At 38.9% G+C, this 21962-nt stretch overlaps 1 protein-coding gene across 3 annotated transcripts in view; it reads right to left on the reverse strand.

Annotated features, from left to right (window-relative positions):
* The window catches only part of LOC119048245 (cytochrome b5 reductase 4), an 87541-nt gene that overhangs the window by 47388 nt on the left and 18191 nt on the right, over positions 1-21962 (reverse strand). For 2 of the 3 annotated variants that reach the window (XM_037143819.2, XM_053664851.1), the window contains exons 3-4: positions 4055-4155; positions 667-748 (exon numbers count right to left, since the gene is read on the reverse strand). In XM_037143819.2, coding sequence (XP_036999714.2) covers positions 667-748; positions 4055-4155 — 183 coding nt within the window. Of the gene's footprint in view, positions 1-666; positions 749-4054; positions 4156-20472; positions 20554-21962 lie in introns of all 3 variants that reach the window. The other variant, XM_053664852.1, reaches the window with a different exon arrangement.

A 21962-nucleotide genomic window follows, 5' to 3' on the forward strand; every position in this document is an offset into this window, starting at 1 on the left:
TTAAGCAAAGTATTCCTGCTATTCCTATTGCTTGTCTAAATTTTCAAACAGTACTCTTCTGAACAAAGCTTAGGAGATAAAGAGATAAACTACAAAACCCTGCATATTGTACAACCACAGGTTAGAAGGTAAGGAGAAAATGGATTGTATTTTATAAGTTGCTTAAAATCAGAACATGGGTTTTCTATGGTAATGAATCAAGGACTTGAAACGTTGAAGGCAAATGGGAGACAAAACGGGGAGGAAAAAATTTCACTGTATAACTCTTTTTATATTTCCTCATTTTTGAGTTATGTGAATATATTACACATTCAAAACATTAATTCTAAAAAACTAGTCTAAAAGTCAACTCTGACCAAGTGCTCTAGCAAATCTAAGAAGAGAATAAAAGACTAGTGAAAACTAGATATAGAGGAAAGGAAGTTCTTTCACTTCCATAATACTTAATACTCATAGCATGAATGTTCTTTCTAAATGTCAAAAATTTAAGGTTAAAGTCTGTGTTTCATTCTAAAGAACTAAAGTAAAACCTTCACAGTGGCTAGACCAGGAAGCCAGTGAAAATGAGAACATAGTGATTTTTTTAAATCTATTTGTTAAAATCCAACTTCCAAAAAAACCACGTGCATGAAACATCAATGCCAGCTTGGCAGTGGCACCGCTTACCTTTAGGAACAGCAGGTTTAACTGCCATTCTGCCAACCAGGCATTCTCTCAGCATGGATTCATAGTTGACCCAACGATGTACCTGGTATGGGATAAAAGTGACACAAAAGCACCATGACCAACTCCATGAGATGCTCTGATTTTATTCTATGCAAAACTAAACATTTTTTACATTGCTCTGAAAAGATGAAGAAGCAGATTCAACTTGCCAACAGGAGAGTGACAGAAAGGCAGCACACAGGGTAACGATGGTCTCGAAACGCTGTCTATAGACCTCTGGGGGTTCCTGATGCCTTTTCAGACACCCGCGAGGGCTCAATTAGTTTCAAAATACAAGGTGAGGCAGAAGTAATGCCTGCTTGAGTGTGGCTGGTAAGGTAATAATATGGGTGTAATAATTTATAGTTTTCATTTGAACATTTCACCTGAAATGTCATAGGGTGTGTTTGAGTGTGATATTGTTATGTTACAGAATTACACGCTTATAATTTTGTAATAAGAGACTTTGTAATTAAAAGGGGGGCGTTATTTGTGCCAGACCCTGTACACTAAAGTTTATTTGCCCTTTTCATTATGATGACATTTGTGTTGATGTAAAAAAAGCAATGGCTGCTAAAACTGCTTTCATCTTAGCACAAATTAAGGCAGTGATTTCCATCATCATATTCTTCACCAGACCCAAGGGAGGAAGGGTGGGGATTTAGTTTCATTTAAGAACATCCTTCATGAAGTAGAAAATACTATTAATTTTCTTTTTTATTTTTTTTAAATTGAATTTATTGGGATGATATTGGTTAATAAAGTTATATAGGTTTCAGGTATACGATTCTATAATGCGTCACCTGTGTATTATTATATCGTGCGTTCACCATCCCGAGACTCCTTCATCACCATTTATTCCCCCATACCCTCCTCTACCTCCCCCTCACTGCCTTTACCCCCTGGTAATCACCATACTGCTGTCTGTGTCTATGAGTTTTATGTATTTATTGTTTTGCTTGATCTCTTCGCCTTTTGCACGCAGACCCCCAAGTCTCCTCCCCTCTGACAGCTGTCAGTCTGTTCTCTGTATCTATGTTTCTGTTTCTACTTTGTTAAATTATTTTGTTCATTAGATTCCACATATAACTGAGATCATATGGTATTTGTCTTACTCAGTCTGATTGGCTTATTTCACTTAGCACAATAATCTTGATGTCAATTCATGCTGTTGCAAATAAGATTTTTATAGCCCAGTTAGTACTCCGCTGTGTACGTGTACCACAGCTTTTCACCCACTCTTCTGCTGATGTACATATGGGCTGCTTCCGAAGCTTTGCTACTGTTCTTAAATAGCAAGCAACCCTTGATTACAGGTCTCTTTTATATTCTGTGTGGCAAAATGGGAAGTTCTCAAAAACACTTCTACTGCAGAGCAAGACGACAGCCCTGAGGAAAAACACCAAAACAATTGTTGGATTTGCAAATTGATCTGAATTTCTTTCTTAAAAGCCTGTTCATGCTTACGAGGAAAAGAATGACCTATAAAACAAGTGGCTATTTGGACTCGAAGATCTGATAAGACATTTTCTTGAAAAAGAACAAAGTGAGATTGCCATTTCAAAAAAATAATGTAGAATATTTGTTGCCAGTCTTAGGGTGGGAATTAAATTTAAACAAACTTTCTGAAGGACACCTTCTCAATAGACATTAAAAGCCTAAAAATATGCAGCTCTTTCGTTAATTCAGAAATTCACCTGAGAAAATATCTCCATGTGTGCAAAGATATAAGTATGAGGATACTCATCACAGCACTGTTTCTATCATCAAAATGCTGGAAACAACCTAAATACCCAATTGTAAAAGACCAGTATAGAAAAATTATAATATACCACAATCTACCCATAAAATACTCTATAGTCACTAATAATCAGGTCAAATTATTCTGATGTCAGAATTTCTATGCATGTTCTTATACACTAAAATAGAAAATATATGAAATTACAGATGGACATTCATTTATTAACATTAGTTAAAATTTCACTTACGAAATACTTATGGCGCATCCAATAATGTGTGAAGCACCACCTCTGGGGCTATGGAGTGGGGTAGAATTTTAACTGATAGATGAAGGAGAAAGGTATTCAAGGAGGCACAGGTTGTGGCCTGTCAATCATGGAACTAGAGACTTGCTCAAAGCAAGATGAATATTGAGAATATTTATCTTCATACAGTCTTTTCAGGACCTCAGATAATGACTTTAAATTTATTCCACTGTCAATGATGAACTCTCCACGTTGGAGAACAAGGTATTAATACGACTGTCTTTAAGAATCCAGTAGTCCTGCCCTGGCCAGGTGGCTCAGTCAGTTGGAGCATTGCCCTGTACACCAAAAAAAGGTTGTGGGACTGATGGCTGTGGGACTGATCTCCAGTCAGGGCACATACCTAGCCTGTGGGGTCAGTCCCCAGTTGGGATGTGTACGGGAGGCAACTGATTATTAATGTTTCTGTCTCACATAGATATTTCTCTCCCTCTTTCCCCTTTCCTTCTCCCTAAAAATCAATAAACATACCCTGAGAACTTTAAAAGGAAAAAGTAAAGAATAAAGTAGCCCCCTCCATATCCACAGAGGATAAGTTACAAGACCACCTCCCCAAAGTGGATGCCTGAAACAGTGAAGAGTACTAAACTCTATACATTCTCTGTATTGTTATACCTACATATCTCTGATAAAGTTAAATTTATAAATTAGGCACAGTAAGAATTACCAATAACAAAAAATAAAATAGAAAAGTTACAATACTATAATAAAAGTTATGTGAGTATGGTTTCTCTCTCAAGTACCTGATCATACTGTACTCATCTTTTCACTTCCACGAAGGACTTGACGGCTTCTCTCTGGCACATAAGAACTGCCAGCATCACTACTCTCACGCTTTGGGGTCATTATTAAGTGACACAAGGGTTACCTGAACACAGCACTGTTACACCAGAGCAGCCGATCCAATGAGTCAGACCACTGCTACGTGACTCTCAGGTGGGAGTGTACACTGGGTGGATATGTTGGATAAGCCACATTTTGGTTGGGAGATTCTTATTACTGATTTAAGGCAAATGCCCATTGTGATTTGTTATTTGTTACTGCCTTGAAATGCAAGCCAAATAGAAAAGTTTGGGAACATTTTTCATTTCCATGAAAACTTGTCTGCCTTACCTTTATATCTGTCCTATAACACCTTGTACTCTTCTGCAAGAAGAATTTCCAGTATAATTTAGTTCTCTTCATATTCCTCAGTGTTGTGAGGTTACATGAACCTTATTTAAGCAAGCTTGTTACAACTATCACTCTGCTAAATCTGAGCGTACTTTTCCATTGTAATACTATGATTATTTTCAGCACCTTACCTGATCAAAAAGGTCCGTGCCATCTGACCCTGCTGCTCTCATTAGTTCATCTTCTCCACCAGGATGATACTCCATATATGGGCTGACATTATAAACAAGCCCTGTGTCAATGCAAGGAAAAATAATATCCTAAATGAACTTCCTGAAAACTGTACAAACTACAAAAGTTTTCCAATAAATCTTTCCAAATTCACCCTATTTATTATGTCAAAGACTTAAGAATACAAAGGGTCTCATATTTCTTCATACTTGCAAGCTAATAAGTTAGCCTGCCACTTTCATGGGTCCTGTAAGAAAACACAGGATTCCTAAGTCAGAGACATAGGACAGTTTAGTACCCAAATCAGTAGCAGCAGCTAGAATATCAGCAGGTACATCAGTTCTCTGAACCCAAACTCCCACAGAGCTATGTGAAGAGTGCTCGTTAGCCCTGGCTGGTGCAGCTCAGTGGATTGAGCGCGGGCCTATGAACCAGAGAATCGCGGTTTGATTACCAGTCACGGTACATGCCTGGGTTGCAGGCCAGTTCCCAGCGAGGGACAACCACACATTGATATTTCTCTCCCTCTCTCCTTCCTTTCCCCTCTAAAGATGAATAAATAAAATACTTAAAAAAAAAGAGTGCTGGTTAATACCTGTATACCAATGAGCTGCATGACACCAGAGAAATGCTGAGCTTAGAAAACTCAAATCTTTCATAATGGGCAGTTAGGTATGCCTGCCCTTTGTTCCACCCTTTGTTCCGAAAGGAGACATAATTTACTGAGAAGTAAGCAAACCTGTCAGAGGAAGACAGTAGCTCTCCTATCATCTGAAGTTGTTCACTATGCAAACATCCCTGAAAAGATTGTCCAGAACAGAGAGCGAATATCTCTGCTTCTAAGATACCACCATATCTCTACCCATCTCTCTCTCCCCCTCTCTTCCTTTCTCTCTCATTTCCACCCCATCTTCTACTGCCCTGATCGCAGAATCTGATGAAATAGAACTGAGCTCACATCATGGGTCCGATCACCTCAGGAAAGGCGGAGCAATGGTGACCGGGCCTCGTAGGCGTGCTCTGTGAAAGGGAGCACAATTCTTTTCTGCAGTTGCCCAAGGAACAAAGAGTATTGTTTAGATCTTAATTATTTTATCTTCTAAAAATATTCATTTAATCTGTTCATACATTTAACTGTAGTTTTATCTTTTCAGAAAAAAGAATAAGGAACGAATAGAGAATAGCCAATGCCCAGCCTTACCAAGGAAGTGCGCTGCTTTTTAACCCTTTACTTGTAACCTAATTAGGCAAATCCAGCCCTAAAGACTCTCACAAGTACAAGGACAATAACTGGTTTTCTCACATCTAGGACTATGCCCTGCGTAGACGATGACATCCATGAATTCAAATAACCTCAGACAACTTAAAATGTTCATCTCACATAATAATCTAGGCAGGAAAGGAAAAATTGCATTTCAGATTCAAGAAATCTACTGCAGTTTTTCTCGAATTTAATTTTAGAAAATAACCAACCAGTCAGGATTTCTTCATAAAATTTCTCAAAGGCAATTTAGGCAACAAAAAGAAATCACAAAAATCTCTTTCAGCAGTCCTCAAAATAAGTATGAACAAAAGAAAAAGAACTTCTGGAGTCCTCTTCTTTCTCCTTCCCATACACTTTTCCCCACCAAATTTAGAAAGAACTTGTTGTTTAGTCTTCCAAAATCCACACACCGGAAATGTCAGAGATAACAATTAGGGTTGAAATTACTCCCAATAGACTTTTTTAAAGGGAACGCCCCTCCAAACAAAAGAATTCCAAATTTTCTCTGCCACCAAACTTTGACGAGAGTTCCAGTTTCTCAAAAACATGAAATCCACGACACATGATCATCGCACCTTCTGTGATGGCGTTGCATGTGGTTCAGCAACCAGCAGGAAGGTAAACAGGCAGCTTTAACTTCTACCAATGATCAGCACATAAAGCCTGAAAGGTCCCACATGTGTTCTCTGCTTCCTGCAAACTCTTCAGATTGAGACTTATCCTCTCGGAATCTTCCTATCCTTTCTGATAGGCGGGGATCCAGAGCTAAAGAACCCCCCGGCCTCTTCAAAAGGACAAAACTAGGAACGCCTATAAAATCCCACACCTAAAACAAAAGCAAACTAAAAGGACAGCTAGATCAGGAGTGGAAACATAGAAATGAAGATCTCATGGAGGGTTAACAACAGTGGAGTGGGAGAAGGGGGGAGAAGGTACAGAAAATAAGTAGCATAGACAGTAGATAGAAAATAGATGGGGGGCAAGAATAGCATGGGAAATATAGAATCTAAAGGACTTGAGACACATGGTCATAAACTAAAGGGGGGTAATGGTGGGGATGGGGGTAGGGTGGAGGGGAATGAAGGGGGTAATAGAACAACTGTAACAGCATAATCAATCAATCAATCAATCAATCAATAAATCCCTCACTATAAGGAATTAAGACTGTTAGATCCAAGAGCACTTGGCAACCTCAGTGATTTACTTAAACCCCAACCCTGCAACTGGTGCACTTCCACTGGTCCCGAGGCTCTTTCTTCCCTTTTCTTCTTCCCTTTTACCTCCTTTTTTTCCTTTTCAAAAGTATTTCCTAACAACTAAAACTTGGACCCCTGAATGTGACAGCAGAAAACAAATTCAAAGAACTTCATTTTATGCTTTTCCTTCATGCTTTACTGTATCCTATTTGTACTATACACGGCCTTTAGACAGCACTATCTCCTGTGCAAGCTTTTTGCTTCCTATGAGCTCTTACTACCTGGTTTATAGAAACTGATTTTGCAACTCTAAATTTTGCAATGACACAAATTAACCTCTTCCCATAGCTCTTATGGCTCAGGAGTGGCAGATATGCACAAATGACTGCCCATTAAATATTAAAAAAATAGTATTTATGGACCCACACACACAATCTCAATTTGATGCTCAGTTATTAATTCACCAAAACCTAATAATGTCATTAAGAACAAACACAGGCAGAAACAGATTCATGAAACATCATTAATGCTGCTTTTAGATTATTTACATGGGTGACCTTCAGTGGCACAGGGAGAGTTAGGGAGTCTGTCTGTTTGTCTACCTATCTATATCTATCCTTTACACTAATACTTTACTTGGTTTTACATTTTGTTTTCCAAACTCTAACCAGAAGTAGATACAATAAAAGGAATGACCGCTGCTAAGAGAAGCAACTTAATTTCACAATATATACATATGCCAAACAATAATGTTGTACACCCTAAATTTATACAATGTTATTTTGTGGGAATAATATTTATACAATGTTATACAGTGAAACTGTGGGAAAAGTATTAAAACATAAGGGAAAAGAGAGGAGGAAAGGAGAGGGCAGCAGCAACTTATTAAAATTAAAATAAAGCAGTTCTGTTAAAAACTGTATTTAAACATACATGCTATAGGTATATTCTAGGTGCGTATGTTTAAACACCTGTATTTAAACATATACACTAAAGTTTAAATACATCATTTTAAATGCCCTAGCAATACTCAGGGGCACCTTTTACAGCTGACTCATCCTAGCAGAGCTGCACGGCAATTGAAAACACACATTCAGAACAACTATATTGAGCTCTTTAGGCAATGTACTGGTAATATCTATTCTAATATTTTCACACTAAATATCTCTTTTGTGTTATATGTCTTGGACATTGAGCTCTCAAATAAATTCTTAGAATAAGAATTACCCCCTTTAAAATTACTAGTCAGTGCTTTGCACTGTCAGAAATTGATACTTCTAATTCAATCAAAGAATGATAATTTTAAGGCTGAAAGAATTATAATGGCATTTTTAAACTGATCTCTCATTCGTTATAAACCTCTACAGAATCTATAGACAGACCACCATCCAGAATCTGCTTGAACAGTACATGAGCCTAGGAGCTCACTGCTTGTTTAAAAACTTAAAGAGCTGTGTCTGGTGCAGCTCAGTGGATTGAGTGGGGGCCTGCGAACCAAATGGTTGCCAGTTTGCTTCCCAGTCAGGGCACATGCCTGGGTTGCAGGCCAAGTCCCCAGTGTGGGGCACACAAGAGGCAACCATGCATTAATATTTCTCTCCCTCTCTTTCTCCTTCCCTTTCCCTCTCTCTAAAAATAAATAAAATCTTTAAAACAAAAAAGCTTAAAGAATCAACATTACCTTTATGCCTGAAAACTAAAATTGCCATTTTATACAGAAAGAACTCTTTCCCATCTTTGCAAATGCTGCCTCTAGTTTTTCACATATACTTTTTGTATTTATTGCAATTTAAATCCCAACTGCTACTGATAAAGACCATGGGCATCTTACAATAAAATATTTAAGTTTGTGTGTAACAGTTTAAAGAACCCACACCAAAACATGTAAAAGAAAAGAAAATACACTAGCTGCCTCACCTAGCTAACAATGTTACTACCACTGAGCATTAAACCTAGTCCTGAACTTCCTAGCAGTCAAAGCCAAAAGAGGCACTAGTAACAGTGCTCTCTTTATCTGAGCTTAAAAAAGCATTAGGAGGACATGAGCAAAAAGCAACAAAAGAGAGATTAGTCAGTTAGTCAAAATGGAGAAACTCTGGTGAGTGTTTGCTGTTGATACTGTGGAGAATCGTGAGTCCCCACGCAGGGGCCACTGACCACAACAGATACTACAACCTGACAATACGCAGAGACATTCTCCAGGTAGCATTCCTCCCACCCTCCCCAGCCCTAGGACACTGCTAATGTACTTTCTGCCTCTTCAGATTGCATACTTTGGGCATTTTATATAGATGGAATCACACAGTAGGTGGGTTTTTGTGCTTGCCTTCTTTCACTCAGTATTTTCAGTCCATCTAGTTGTTGCACGGATCAGTGCTTCGTTTCTTTTCATGGCTGAGTAACATTCCATGCGTGGATATGCCACACTTTGTTTATTCACTTATCAGTTCCTGAACATCTACGTTGTTTCCACTTTTTGGCTATTATAAATAATGCTGCTATGAACATTCATGTCCAGGTTTTTGTGTGGACATATATTTTTATTTCTTTTGAGTATGTACTTAGCAATGAATTTACTAGGTCACCTAGCGATCAATGTTGAACCTTTAGAGCAGGTGTGTCAAACTCATTTCCACCAGGGGCCACATCAGCCTTGGGGTTGCCTTCAAAGGGCCGAAATAATGTTAGGGCTGTATAAGTGTAACTGCTCCTTAACTGTCAAGGAGCTGAAATTACATTCGGCCCTTTGAAGGTAACTGTGAGACTGATGTGGCCCCCGGTGAAAATGAGTTTGACACCTCTGACTTACGGGAACTACCCGACTGTTTTCCACTCTCAGCAGCAATCTGTGAAGATTCCGGTTTCCAAGAGCGCCTTCTCGGTCACTACTCCAACGTCCTGTCGGCAGGCAGCACCTTTTCTCACCAGTGGAACCTGACTCACACATTTCTCAGAGAGCCGAACTCTGAACGGGACTGCAGCGCGCTCCAACTTATTCTCAGCCCCCAGCTCTGTGAGAGACAGTATGGTGTTAGACTTCAGGGACACTTTTTACCTGCCTACTTATCTTCTGGATGAGATCTGCACAACTTTTCAGGTTAGGCAACTGTACGTGGGACCCCTAATTACCCTCCAATAGGAAGTGACCTGTACCTCCATGGTTCGGCTACGCACTCGTCAACTAGTAATTTTTCATGTTTTCTTTTTCCTATTTATAAGTCAGAGTCTACAGCATGGTCCAGGGACTTCTGAAGGAGCTCAAGACTTTTTGGGTAGTCCAAGACTAACATTTTTACTAATAATACTAAAATGCTATCTGCCTCTTAAAAAACTCTTTCTTTCTTTCATGAGGGTCTAAGATTTAACACAGAAGGTGACGTGAGAATACAGCTGTCATCTAGTAAGCCACACAATAAAAATATTTGCCACAAAGTAAAATACCAATTTTCTCACTAATTTTTTGCTTTATAAAATGTAGTTATTTTTCATGTATTATTTATAACATAGTGAGTTTATTTTTAACTTTTAAATTAATTTTAAAATATTCTTTAAATTTCTAAATTTTAATTCCTGAAGGGTAAACATCAATAAAGACATCATAAACAAAGGCCTTTAGGGCCCTCAATCTTTTTTTAACTTTTATTCATTTATTTTTAGAGAGAGGGGAAAGGAGGGAGAAAGAAAGGGAAAGAAACATTGATCGATTGCCTGTCTCATGTCCCCAACCGGGGACATGGGCCACAACCCAGGCACGTGCCCTAACCAGGAATCCAACAGGTGACCTTTCCATCCTCAGGCCAGCACTCAATCCACTGGGTCACATCAGCCAGAGAGGGGTCCTCAATAATTTTAAAAGAGTAAAGAGACTTTAAAACCAAAATGTTTGAGAACTACTGCTCTATGTAAAAGTGGTGTTTTTGTAATTTGATTTAAAAATAATTGTTTTAAAATTTAATCACAGATTTAACTTCAAAGCTCTATTTATATTGATTCAACAAAAATTTATTTAATGCCTATTATGTATATGCCAAGTACTATGGCACTACACTGTAGTATTTCTACTAATTTCATTAGTCACCACTGTTCATTTTGTTGGCTCTAAAACGAATGAAGGAAAGTACGTTCACATAATAAAAGAATGGCACACAGAGCCATTTTTGCAAGCACTGTGACAACTTCGCCATCTTGTGTCCAGTAGACAAATTGCACAGTAGTATCATTTTATGTCCAGTGATGTTTATCTAGTTCTAACAACTGCTATGAGTGGGTGTTAAAATATGCAGCAATAATTGTGGATTTTAATTATCTTTCAATTCTAGTAATGTATGCTTCATATTTTATGAAACTTTATCAGGCATACACATTCTTTTGGAATTTACAGTTACCATTTTATTAGTTTCCGTCCCTAGCCCCAAGTTTTCTTCACCATCCCAGCCCTATAATTTTCCGTCTCTGTTCCTCTATTTCCCTGACTTCTTTTGGATTAGCCATTTTTTATTAGAATTTCATATTACTGGTTTTTTAGTTATACCTTTTTGCATTATATTTTAAGTGGCTGTCCTAAAGATTACAATATATATTCTTAACTTGAACAAGTTTACTTGAGTTAATATTGTACATCCCTTCACATTTACTTATTTTTAAATATATTTTATTGATTATGCCATTACAGTTGTTCTATTCCCCCCTCATTTCCCTCCACCCTGCACACCCCTCCCCCACCATCCCCCCTTTAGTTTAATGACCACGTGTCTCAAGTGCTTTAGATTCTATATTTCCCTACTATTCTTGCCCTCCCCCCATCTATTTTCTCCCTACCATCTATGCAACTTATTTTCTGTACCTTCTCCCCCCTTCTCCTTCTCCCACTCCCCTGTTGCTAACCCTCCATGTGATCTTCATTTCTATGGTTCTGCTCCTGATCTAGCTGTCCTCTTAGTTTGCTTTGTTTTAGGTGTGGTTGTTAATAACTGTGAGTTTGCTGTCCTTTCACTGTTCATCTTTTTTATCTTATTTTTTCTTAGGTAAGTCCCTTTAACATTTCATACAATAAAGGCTTAGTGATGATGAACTCCTTAAATTTGATCTTATCTGAGAAGCACTTTATCTGTCCTTCCATTCTAAATGAAAGCTTTGCTGGATAGATCAATCTTGGATGTAGGTCTTTGAATTTCATGACTTAAAATACTTCTTTCCAGCCCCTTCTTGCCTGTAAGGTCTCTTTTGAGAAATCAGCTGACAGTCTGATGGGAACTCCTTTGTAGGTGACTGTCCCCTTATCTCTTGCTGCTTCTAGGATCCTCTCCTTCATTTTAATCTTGGCTAATGTAATGATGATGTGCCTTGGTGTGTTCCTTCTTGGGTCCAACTTCTTTGGGATGCTCTGAACTTTTTGGATTTCCTGAAGTCTACTGCCTTTGCCAGATTGGAGAAGTTCTCCGTTATTATTTGCTCAAATAAGTCTTCTACTTGCGCTTTCTCTTCTCCTTCTGGTACCCCTATAATTCAGATGTTGGAGCATTTAAAGATGTCCTGAAGGTTCCTAAGTCTCTCCTCCTTTTTTTTGAATTCTTGTTTCTTCATCCTTTTCTGTTTGGTCATTTTTTTCTTCCTTCTGGTCCACACCCTTGATTTGAGTCCCAGTTTCCTTTCCTCACTATTGGTTTCCTGTGTGTGCATTTCCCTTCATTTCAATTAGTTTAGCCTTCATTTGTTCCTCTAATTTGTGACTAAGATCAACCAGTTCTGTGAACATCCTGATCACCAGTGTTTTGAACTGTGCCTCTGATAGGTTGGCTATTTCTTCATCACTTAGATTTATTGGCTCTGGGGCTCTGAGTTGTTCTTGAGCCATGTTTTGATCTGTTCGTGCCTGTTATGTACGAGGAGGTGTTCACCAGGGCGGGACCACCCAGGTTGCCGGTTTGTGACACTGTATGTGGGGGCAGGGTCAGAGAGGGACAATGGTGGTCCCCTCTACCACTTTCTGCCACTCAGGCCTGCAGGGTCCGTCTCACTGCTTCGCTCCTTCACCGGTTTATCTGTGCTCGAATGTGTGACTGTGGTCAGCCCTCAGTGGGTCCACCAGCTACTCCAAACCTGGGATCCGCCCACGGCTGCTGGCTCTGCCCCTCTTACTGGTTTGGCTGAAGGGTTCGTTGTTGTCAGACTTCCGTGTAGTTCAATTTTCTGCGGTTTGGCTGAGTTTTTATTGCTAAAACTTTGTTGTTTTTAAACTTGGTTATGTGAGAAGGCGCAGTGCTTCCACCTATGCCTCCATCTTGGTGGAAGTTCTCCCTTCACATTTAATATAAGGACCATTTACCACTCTCCATCCCTTCACTTTATATAATATCAACACAATGTTATAATTTTTGCTTTAAATAGTCATGTATTTTTAACAAGATTTTATCTATTTATTTTTAGAGAGAGGGGAAAGGAGGGAGAAATAAATGGAGAGAATCATCAATGTGTGGTTTCCTCTTGCAGGCCCCCTACTGGGGACCTGGCCCACAACCCAGGCATGTGCCCTGACTGGGAATTGAACCAGCAACCTTTTGGTTCACAGGCCAGCGCTCAATCCACTGAGCTACACCAATCAGGGCATGTATTTTTTTAAAAGGAAAATAAGTAACTTCATCTCTTTGCTCACATATTTACCATTTCCTAAAGATCTGAATTTCCATCTGGTGGCATTAGCTTTCAACCTAATGAACTTCCTCTAGAGCTGTTTCTGAAGTGGTTCTGTTGATATTAAATTCTCAGTTTTGGTTATGCAAAAAAATCTTTATCTCATCTTCTCCCTGAAAGCATTCTGTATCTTTAAGAATATAGAACTCAGGATTGATAGTGTTTTGTTTTTTTTTTCTCTCTCTCCAGCAGTCATTTTTATTGTTTTCAGGTGTGCTTTTTTTCTGGCTTCTTTCAAGATCTTTATCTTTGGCTTTTGTAGTTTGAATATGATGTACCTCTATGTAATTTTCTTTGTATTGATCATGCTTGGATTTACTAAGATACTGAATTGACAATTTTATGTCTTTAACCAAATTTGGTCAATATTTCTTCAAATATTTTTCTGTTCCACTCTCCCATTCTTTTCCTCCTGGAAGTCCAACTACACACATACTAGGTATTTCATCCTATATGTCCCTGAGCCTCTGCTCATTTTACTTCCAGTCGTCTTCTCTCTATTATTCAGATTGAATTATTTCCATGAATCTGCCCTCACGCTCAGTAAGTCCTTCTTCCATTACCTCCAACTTGCTATTACACCCATTTGGTAAAAATTTTTTACTTCATATATTATATTTTTCAGTTCTAGATTCCCATGTTTTAATAGTTTCTATTTCTTTGCAGATATATCCTATTTATGTATTCGTTATATACATATATACACCTTTACTTCCTTGAGTTATAATATGTACTTTAAAATCCCTGTGAACTAAATTCAACACCTGGATCAACTCAGTGTCGGTCTCTAATAATTAAATGCCTTTTCCCTTGAGCATGTCTAGAAACTTTATATTCTGGTCATTGCAAATAATATTTTGTAGAAACTCTGGATTCTACTACATTCCTCCAAAAAGTACTGACTATTTTAGTAGCAAATTAACTGGACTGGACTCAAACTCTTTCCCCATAGGGAGAATGAAACTGAAACCTGCGGTCAATGCTTTCAACCTGAGTTGGGCTGTGTTGTCCATCCTTAAGCAAGATCTGGACAGTTTATCACCCCACTGGGTCTCTCTTTTTTTCCAGATTTTCTCCCCCACTTTCCAGTTGGTCCAAATGCCCTAAACTCTTGTCATCTGAAAGTCTCCACCTGAGTTTCAGCCACCTTCATGGTACCAACCTGGGCATGATGTTAGGTTAAATGCCACAACAAATGGGAAAACCAGGTAGAGACAGTTCCCTCTTCTGAATATATAGATGACCCTTACCCTCTAGTTTCTGCTTGTTTTTGGTTGCTCACCAGTGCCTCTAAGATATATTTTTTAATGTCTTGTCCTGAGTTTATACAGTCAGTATTTGCTGGAGTGTTATAACCAAAAGTAGAACTCTGCATGTTATTTTAGAAAACTAGGTAATAATTCCTTGCTAATTTCAAAAGAGAGTAATGAAAAAGAAACTAATGAAAAATAAATGCTAATTTCAAAAGAGAGTAATGAAAAGGAAACTAATGAAAAATAAATGGATTTTATAATGATTTAAAGTACTGCATTTTGCCACATATAATGTGCTCCCATGTATAATGTGTATGCACGTTTTAGTGTGCATTATACCCAGGATTATTATACCCATGGTATGTAATCATTATACCTATGTATAATGCACACCCTTATTCTTCCCTCAAAAACGTGGACAAAAAAAGTGTGCATTACACGTGGCAAAGGATGGTAAATACGACCTCGGTACCTAGATTAGTAACTAGAATGTGGGTGTCTGAGGTGTTTGGATAGTAGAGTATTTTAGTGCTTTGGGATTAAAAGCATTCATTTGTCTCTCACACTCCCCAAAACTTCTAAAATAACTGTAAAAAATAAATAAGGCATGAAACCAATAGAGTCACAGAAGTCAAAAGTGAAGATGGCAGCAAGAAAGTTTTGAAAGCATGAAAGCCAAAAGGATGTGCAATTAAATACCTAGCAGAATGAAAAAGGTGAAATAAGGCCTATGATTGAGTCGGAGGAGTACCTATAAGAGAGGCAGTATGTGCAACAGAACCCCCCCAAAGATGCAGGAATCAGAGATTCCAGGTAGTTCTGAAAGCCAGGGTGCAGGACAGCCTCAAATTCAATGCAAGCATCAGTGTGACCCTTAACTCCCTCCTTCATCCCACACAAGCAAGTAATAAGCCCCTTCCCAACCCTGCAGGAATTGTAGGTTTACTCTCTAGAGAGTATGAACCACAGAGATGTTACATGCAGGGAAACAGACACACTCACTGGGTATGGATTTCAAACTAAAAACAAGAAGCCAAAGTCTGCATGTCAAAACATTAAGACCCACCTCCTACCACTCATCTGATCAGCTCCTGTTCCCCAAATGACCCCCAGAACACTTACCTACTCAACAATTCCAGATGACTGGAGGACTTCAGCCCAACAAGAGAAAGACTTACATACAGTAGGTTGGAGAGCCCTATCAATGCAACTAAGCAATTCATTTAAAAAGTTCTCACACATGGAACTTCCATTCAGTTTTCTGGGCCATCACTCTCACAATGAAAGGACAAACATTTGAGGAAAACTCTAACATTAAAATGAATGTCGAAGCAATTCACTAAATTGTCAAGCTTTAGTATATGATTTTTAAAATAGAAGAAGAATGAGAAGAAGAAGAAGAAAAAGAAGAAGAAAATGAGACCGTCACTACCTCACAGAAATGGGAAAAAAGACAGGTAGTAACTGTCCTGAATAACTTAGAGCTTCTAACTGCACCAAACGACTCCAGGATGGCCAGTGCAACTAATAGAACAGCTCAAAGAATCTGATCCAAATGCTTCGGTTTGCAGGAAATTTAAACAGAATGTGGCACAGGCCTTTAAGCATTTCAAAAGGTTAAGAAGGCATAATTATCAAAGATCAACTTATGTGACATTATTAATAATTGAAGGAAACAGATGTGACAATAAACTAGAAGGAAACTGACCAGTAAAAGCATTAAAAATTACCCAATATTCTGAGTAATCAGTTATATACTCTGAATATTTTTTACAAGATCCACAGACTTCTCCCAAGGAGACTAATGACCAAACGTCCCTAGCAGCAATCACATCTACTATCCCTAAACTGAGTGCGTAACTCACATCAACACTAAACAAGGTGCACTTTCTCTAAACGATCAGATTTCCTGCCTTTCCTCCACCTTTTTCCTATTTCATGGGACCATTTTCTATGTGCCTGAGGTCTACCAGTGACAGCCACCAGCATTTAACTGCTCTGCTATTAGTTACTTGGGAAAAAAGTCAGATATGTCCTTGTGCTTTGGATTACTTCCTATTTTTCAAAATACATCAGCTGCAAAGATTAATTGAGATGTAATTATCAACTTTAAGAAGTAGAAAAACACAAGAAAAACTGCTCCCATTCTTAATTTAAAAAAGAAATCCGCAAAAATCATGTTTTTGAATCTATCAGTGAGGCGAGGTCATAAAGCTACCAATGATCTAAATTCCAAAGAGTGGTAAGTCCCTCTGAGAAGAGACACATGATTTATTTCACCTTTGATGAAGCACAGAAAAAAAAGTGATGTCACTATAAAATACCTGAAATTTGAACAAACTCTTTAAGGACCAAGAGTACATAGTGACAACACAGAGCCCTGAGAGCCTCAGGCACAGGGAGAGTCTGTACCTACTCAACAATTCCTTTTCCACAGTCTCCTACCTCCGGAGATGCTCATGAGAAATAGTGTGAACAAGGCCGACCCGAGACTGGCCCACTGGTGGCACAGATGTGTAGTACCTGCTCCAGCATTTAAAGGTAGAGCAGCACCAAGAAAAGTCCATCCACACCTTGGTTAGCATGAATACAAGGTGGTCATCAGCTGTATTGCTGGGATAGGAGAAAGAAATTCACCCATGCCCCAGACTGAACCCTGACATGGCAAAAGGACAATAAAAACTTTTACCCTTGAGTACCTACCTATACTGACATCAGGCAAAGATTAGTGGCTGCTGCAAAGGGTAGGAAACGTACCTCCTTCACTCTGTACTGACAACTAAGCAAATGCAATCCAAACAGGAGGAGGTGGTAGTATGCCCAGTCACGCCAGACTCTGCACTGATATAAAACAGAGCTCTTTTAGCACTGGAAGAGAGGTAGGAAAATTGCTCACATTCTACACCCGCTGCCCTATCCTCCCCCTCCCTTACTGATACAAGACAAAGCTTAGCTGTTATGCCGGGGGACGAGGCAAAAAAGCTGCCTGCATTCTTGATCCTGCCCTGAGCAGAAGGCAGAGTATCACCCCTGGGGAAGTGACATAAGTACTGAGAAAGCTCAGTACCTGGGGCCTGGTGCACAGGAGCTGCCTAGGACAGAAGCTAGAAGAGAAAAATTGCAAAACCCCACTATCCGTCCCCACAAATAGTGCTCCAAGTAACAAGTAACAGCAGTCTGCTACTGGGAGAAGAGCAAGAGCACAGACACCCTACGCAGGTATGTAGGACAAGCGGTCAGCTAAGAATAGGACAGAAACAATGAGAAAAATCCTCCAGTCCTGCTGGACCCACAAGCAAAACAGGCAGAAGTAACCCACTGTTGAAGGAATTTGAAGTCTGTGGGGCACAGATGGTATCAATACCAACAATAAACACCAAACTCAGCTCAACAACTAACTAGACTAAGACAACCTAATTGTCTGACAGAAAAGGTACACCTATTTCTGCGTATAAATCTTATTCTGGGTATATATTGCATATATATATATGCAATGTGTGACATTCAATCAAAAAGTATGACATATTTTTTCAAAAGATAAAACAATCCATGTCAAGAGAGAAAAACAGCAACACAAACAGAATTAGAGATGATGCATGCATTGCAACCCTCCAACAGAGACAGTAAAATAACTACAATTAGTACCTTAAAATATCTATCAGGATGGCACTTAACAGATGGGAAATTCTAGCTGAGATGAAAGCTATAAAAAAGAGTCTAATGAAAATACTAAAAATAAAAAATATGATATCAGAATGCAGAATTCCTTTGATGGGCTTATCAGCAGACTTCACACACAAAAAGGAAAGAATTAGTAAACTTGAAGAACGTTCAACAGAAATTACCAACTGAAACACAAAGAGAAAAATGAGTGAAAAAGGAGAATGATGCATCTAAGAGTCATGGATCACTACAGTCTAATTATATGTGATTGGAATCCCAGAAAAAAAAGAAGGAAAAGTAAAAGAAAGACTTGAGGAGATAATGGGCAGAAATTTCCCGAAATTAATTTGTAAAACCCAAAGCAAAATAAATACAAGTAAACCAAATTATAGTCAAATGGTTGAAAACCAAAGATAAAATCTTGCAAGCAGAGGTCAGAAAAGAAAGAAACTTTACCTACTATGAGAAAAAGTTAAGAATGATAGCAGAGTTTTTAATCTATGCAACTAGAAGACTGAATGACATTTTTAAAGTGCTCAGGAGAGGAAAAAACCTGTCAACCTGGAATTATATTTTATTTTTAAAAATATTTTAGAAAGAGGGAAAGGGAGAGAAGAAGAGATGGAAACGTCAAAGTGTGAGAGAAACATCAACTGGCTGCCTCTCACATGCCCCCAACTGGGGACCTGGCCCATAACCCAGGCATGCACCCTGACTGGGAATTGAACCAGTGACCTTTCAGTTCACAGGCTGGCACTCAACCCACTGAGCCACCCCAGCCAGGGCTCCACCTAGAATTTTATACTGGACAATATCTTTAAAATGAAGGCACAAGAAGGATGTCTTCAGATGATCAGAAGCTGAGGAAATTCACTCGCAGCAGACCTGCATTACAAGAAATGTTAAAACTAAGTTCTCCAGGGGAAATCTGGGCAAACACAAAGGAATTTCAAGCACTGAAAATGGTAAAACTGTGGGTAAATATAAAAGATGAAGTTTTTAGTACCTTAATCTCTTTAAAAGCTACGTGGCTATCTAGAGCAAAAACAGCAACATGTTTTGGGGTTTACAGCATATGTAGCAGTAAAATGAAAACCAACAATAGCACGAAGCACACGAGAGTGAAACAGAAGCACCTGATGAGGTTCTCACACTACAGGTGAAATGGTATAATACTATTTGCAAATACACTGATAAGTAAAATGCATATCGTAAATGTAGAACAGCTACTAAAATGAAGACAAAGAAGTATAAAGAATTAATAATGTAGATAAAATGGATTCATTAAAATATATTACATCAACGATGAATAAATCCAGGCAGGTAAAGGGTTTATGGAGTTGACTCCATCACTCTCCTAATTTTTTTTTAAGTCTGAAGCTTTTTTTTCAAAAGAAAAAGTTCAGTTAAAAATATTTAGTGACCAATGGCCCCTAAGAAATCTTCAATATTTAACCAAGCCCACAGTGCACAATACCGAAAAAGGAAATGAGGTTATATAAAGGAAAGAGAAGATATTATCCCTTCAGCTTATTGCTCACATTAAAAAATAAGGCTCAAAAATAAAAAAAGATCATTAATATATATTCAAAAATCATCCAGAAATAACAGTTTCTGATTAAGAAAGTTGTACACACCCTAACTCCAACAGCCAATAATCTGGAAACAGCAAAAAATGAAAATCCCTCAACTGTTTACTATTTTGTGAAATCATTAAGATATCCCTACCATAATGTGGTTTTGAAGTCTTGTATGTGATTCAAAGAACATTCACTGACACTGTGAGTCATGCCCTGTGATAGATGCTAGGGCTAGGGAGAGAAGCAGTGTATTAATATCCTAACACTCAATTTAAATGGATACACATCTTTGAAGATGGTGGAGGAGTTAAGTGGAAGCTACACTAACCTCTACCCAGGTCCAATCTGGAATTACAACTGAACTGTAGAGAAGTAATTCTGAATCACCAACAGACACTAAGTGGAGAGAAGCCTCATAAACATGTACAGACAGAAGAAATGCTTCACCACACAACACTGGTAGGCAGTGCAGAGGAGGCCTGAAAGGGCTGGATGGGCTCTCAAGGCAGCAGCTGAACCTCCAGAGGGGTATTTAATGGCTAGAAGGTTTCCCCTGAGAAGTGTGGGGTCTGAACCCCAAGCTGGGCTCCCAAGCCTACAGCACCAGAGTGGGAAAGGATAACGTCCAGCTGTGAAAAGTAGCAGGGTTTCTGTTGGCCAGGGAGAGATGCCTGGAGACACAGAGAACCTCTTAAAGGGCCAACACGCAAAATTTTGTTTGCAGCCACTTACCTTGGGCTCCAACAGAGGGGAGGGCAAAGTGAACAGGAGGTGCTTAAGGAGAGTCTGGAGCTGGTGGATCTGGGGAGAGAACTGAAGGAAGAGCCACTAGAGTTTCTGTGCTGAGTCATTACACTGCAGGAGCACCTTTCCCAGGCAGAGCACTCCTCTGGGAAAGGCATCAGCCTGAGGGGAAACAATAGCCCCGCCCATACAAATTACTCTGCCCCACCTCCTTGTGCTTAAGCCAGACTGCTGAATGCAGCTTAATTAGATTCAATGGCTGATTAGTTTAATATACAAATGGTAAATACAAAGAAGCAGCCAAAATGCAAAGACAAAGAAACAGACCCCAAATGAAAGAATACGAGAATTCTCCAGAAGAGCTACATGAAATAGCAGCAAGCAATTTATTAGATAGAAAGTTTAGAGTAATGATTATATGGGTACTCAACATCATGAAAAAAGACATAGAAGCCACTAAAAAAAACAATCAGAAATAAAGAATACCATATCTGAAATAAACAATATATTGGAAGGAATAAATAATAGGTTAGATGAAGCAGAGGACAGAATCAGTGTTTTGAAAGACAATGTAGAAAAAAACACCCAGGCAGAGAAACAAACAAACAAACAAACAAAAAAAAAGAATTTTAAAAAAATGAAGAGAGTTTAAAAAACATTTTGGACAATGTTATACCCAGCTAGGAAAATTACAGCTAGGGCATTACCCAACCCTAAATCTGCAGTTCCTGGAACAGGGTAATGAACAAACATCCGGGAACAATTGGGTTTAAAATTCTAGCCAAATAAGGTAACTAACCCGGGCCCGCCAGAAAGTGCCCGCCAGCAGCAGCACCCACCAATCAGGGACCCTCGCCGTTTTTAAATAAGCCAATAGCTAACCACCACCTCTGCTTCTGTATGCCTTTGCTTGCTTGCTAGAAAATATAAATACCCAGTAGTCTGTAAGCCAGGCGCGACTTCCATTTTGTAGCTCTGAGTAGCTACGTGACTCCGGTCACAGTTGGGGAAGTTCGCCCCTGCCCAGGAAAATTTTTGGCCATTAAAATTTTTATCAATTCGGTTCCGGACTCCGAGAGTGTGTATTTACCCGCCGATCGTCTACAACAGACAACATGAAGAATAACAACATTAACAGCATGGGAATACAAGAAGGAGAAGACAATGAGTTAGGGATCGAGAACCGATTTAAAGAAATAATGAGCAAAAACTTCCCTAATCTGGTGAAGGAAAAAGTCATACAAGTCCAGGAAGCTCAGAGGGTCCCGAACTAGTTGGACCCTAAGAGGCCTACACCAAGACACATCATAATTAAAATGACATGGTTTAAAGACAGGGAGAAAATCCTGAAAGCTACAAGACAAAAGTGGGCAGTTTCCTACAAGGGAACACCAATTAGACTGGCATATGATTACTCAACAAAAACATTTCAGGCCAGAAGGGAGTAGTGTGAAATATTCAAGGTGAGGCAAAGCAAG

Source organism: Artibeus jamaicensis, unplaced genomic scaffold (assembly GCF_021234435.1).
Source record: "Artibeus jamaicensis isolate MK-2021 breed Jamaican fruit bat unplaced genomic scaffold, CSHL_Jam_final contig_387, whole genome shotgun sequence".
Taxonomy (NCBI): domain Eukaryota; kingdom Metazoa; phylum Chordata; class Mammalia; order Chiroptera; family Phyllostomidae; genus Artibeus; species Artibeus jamaicensis.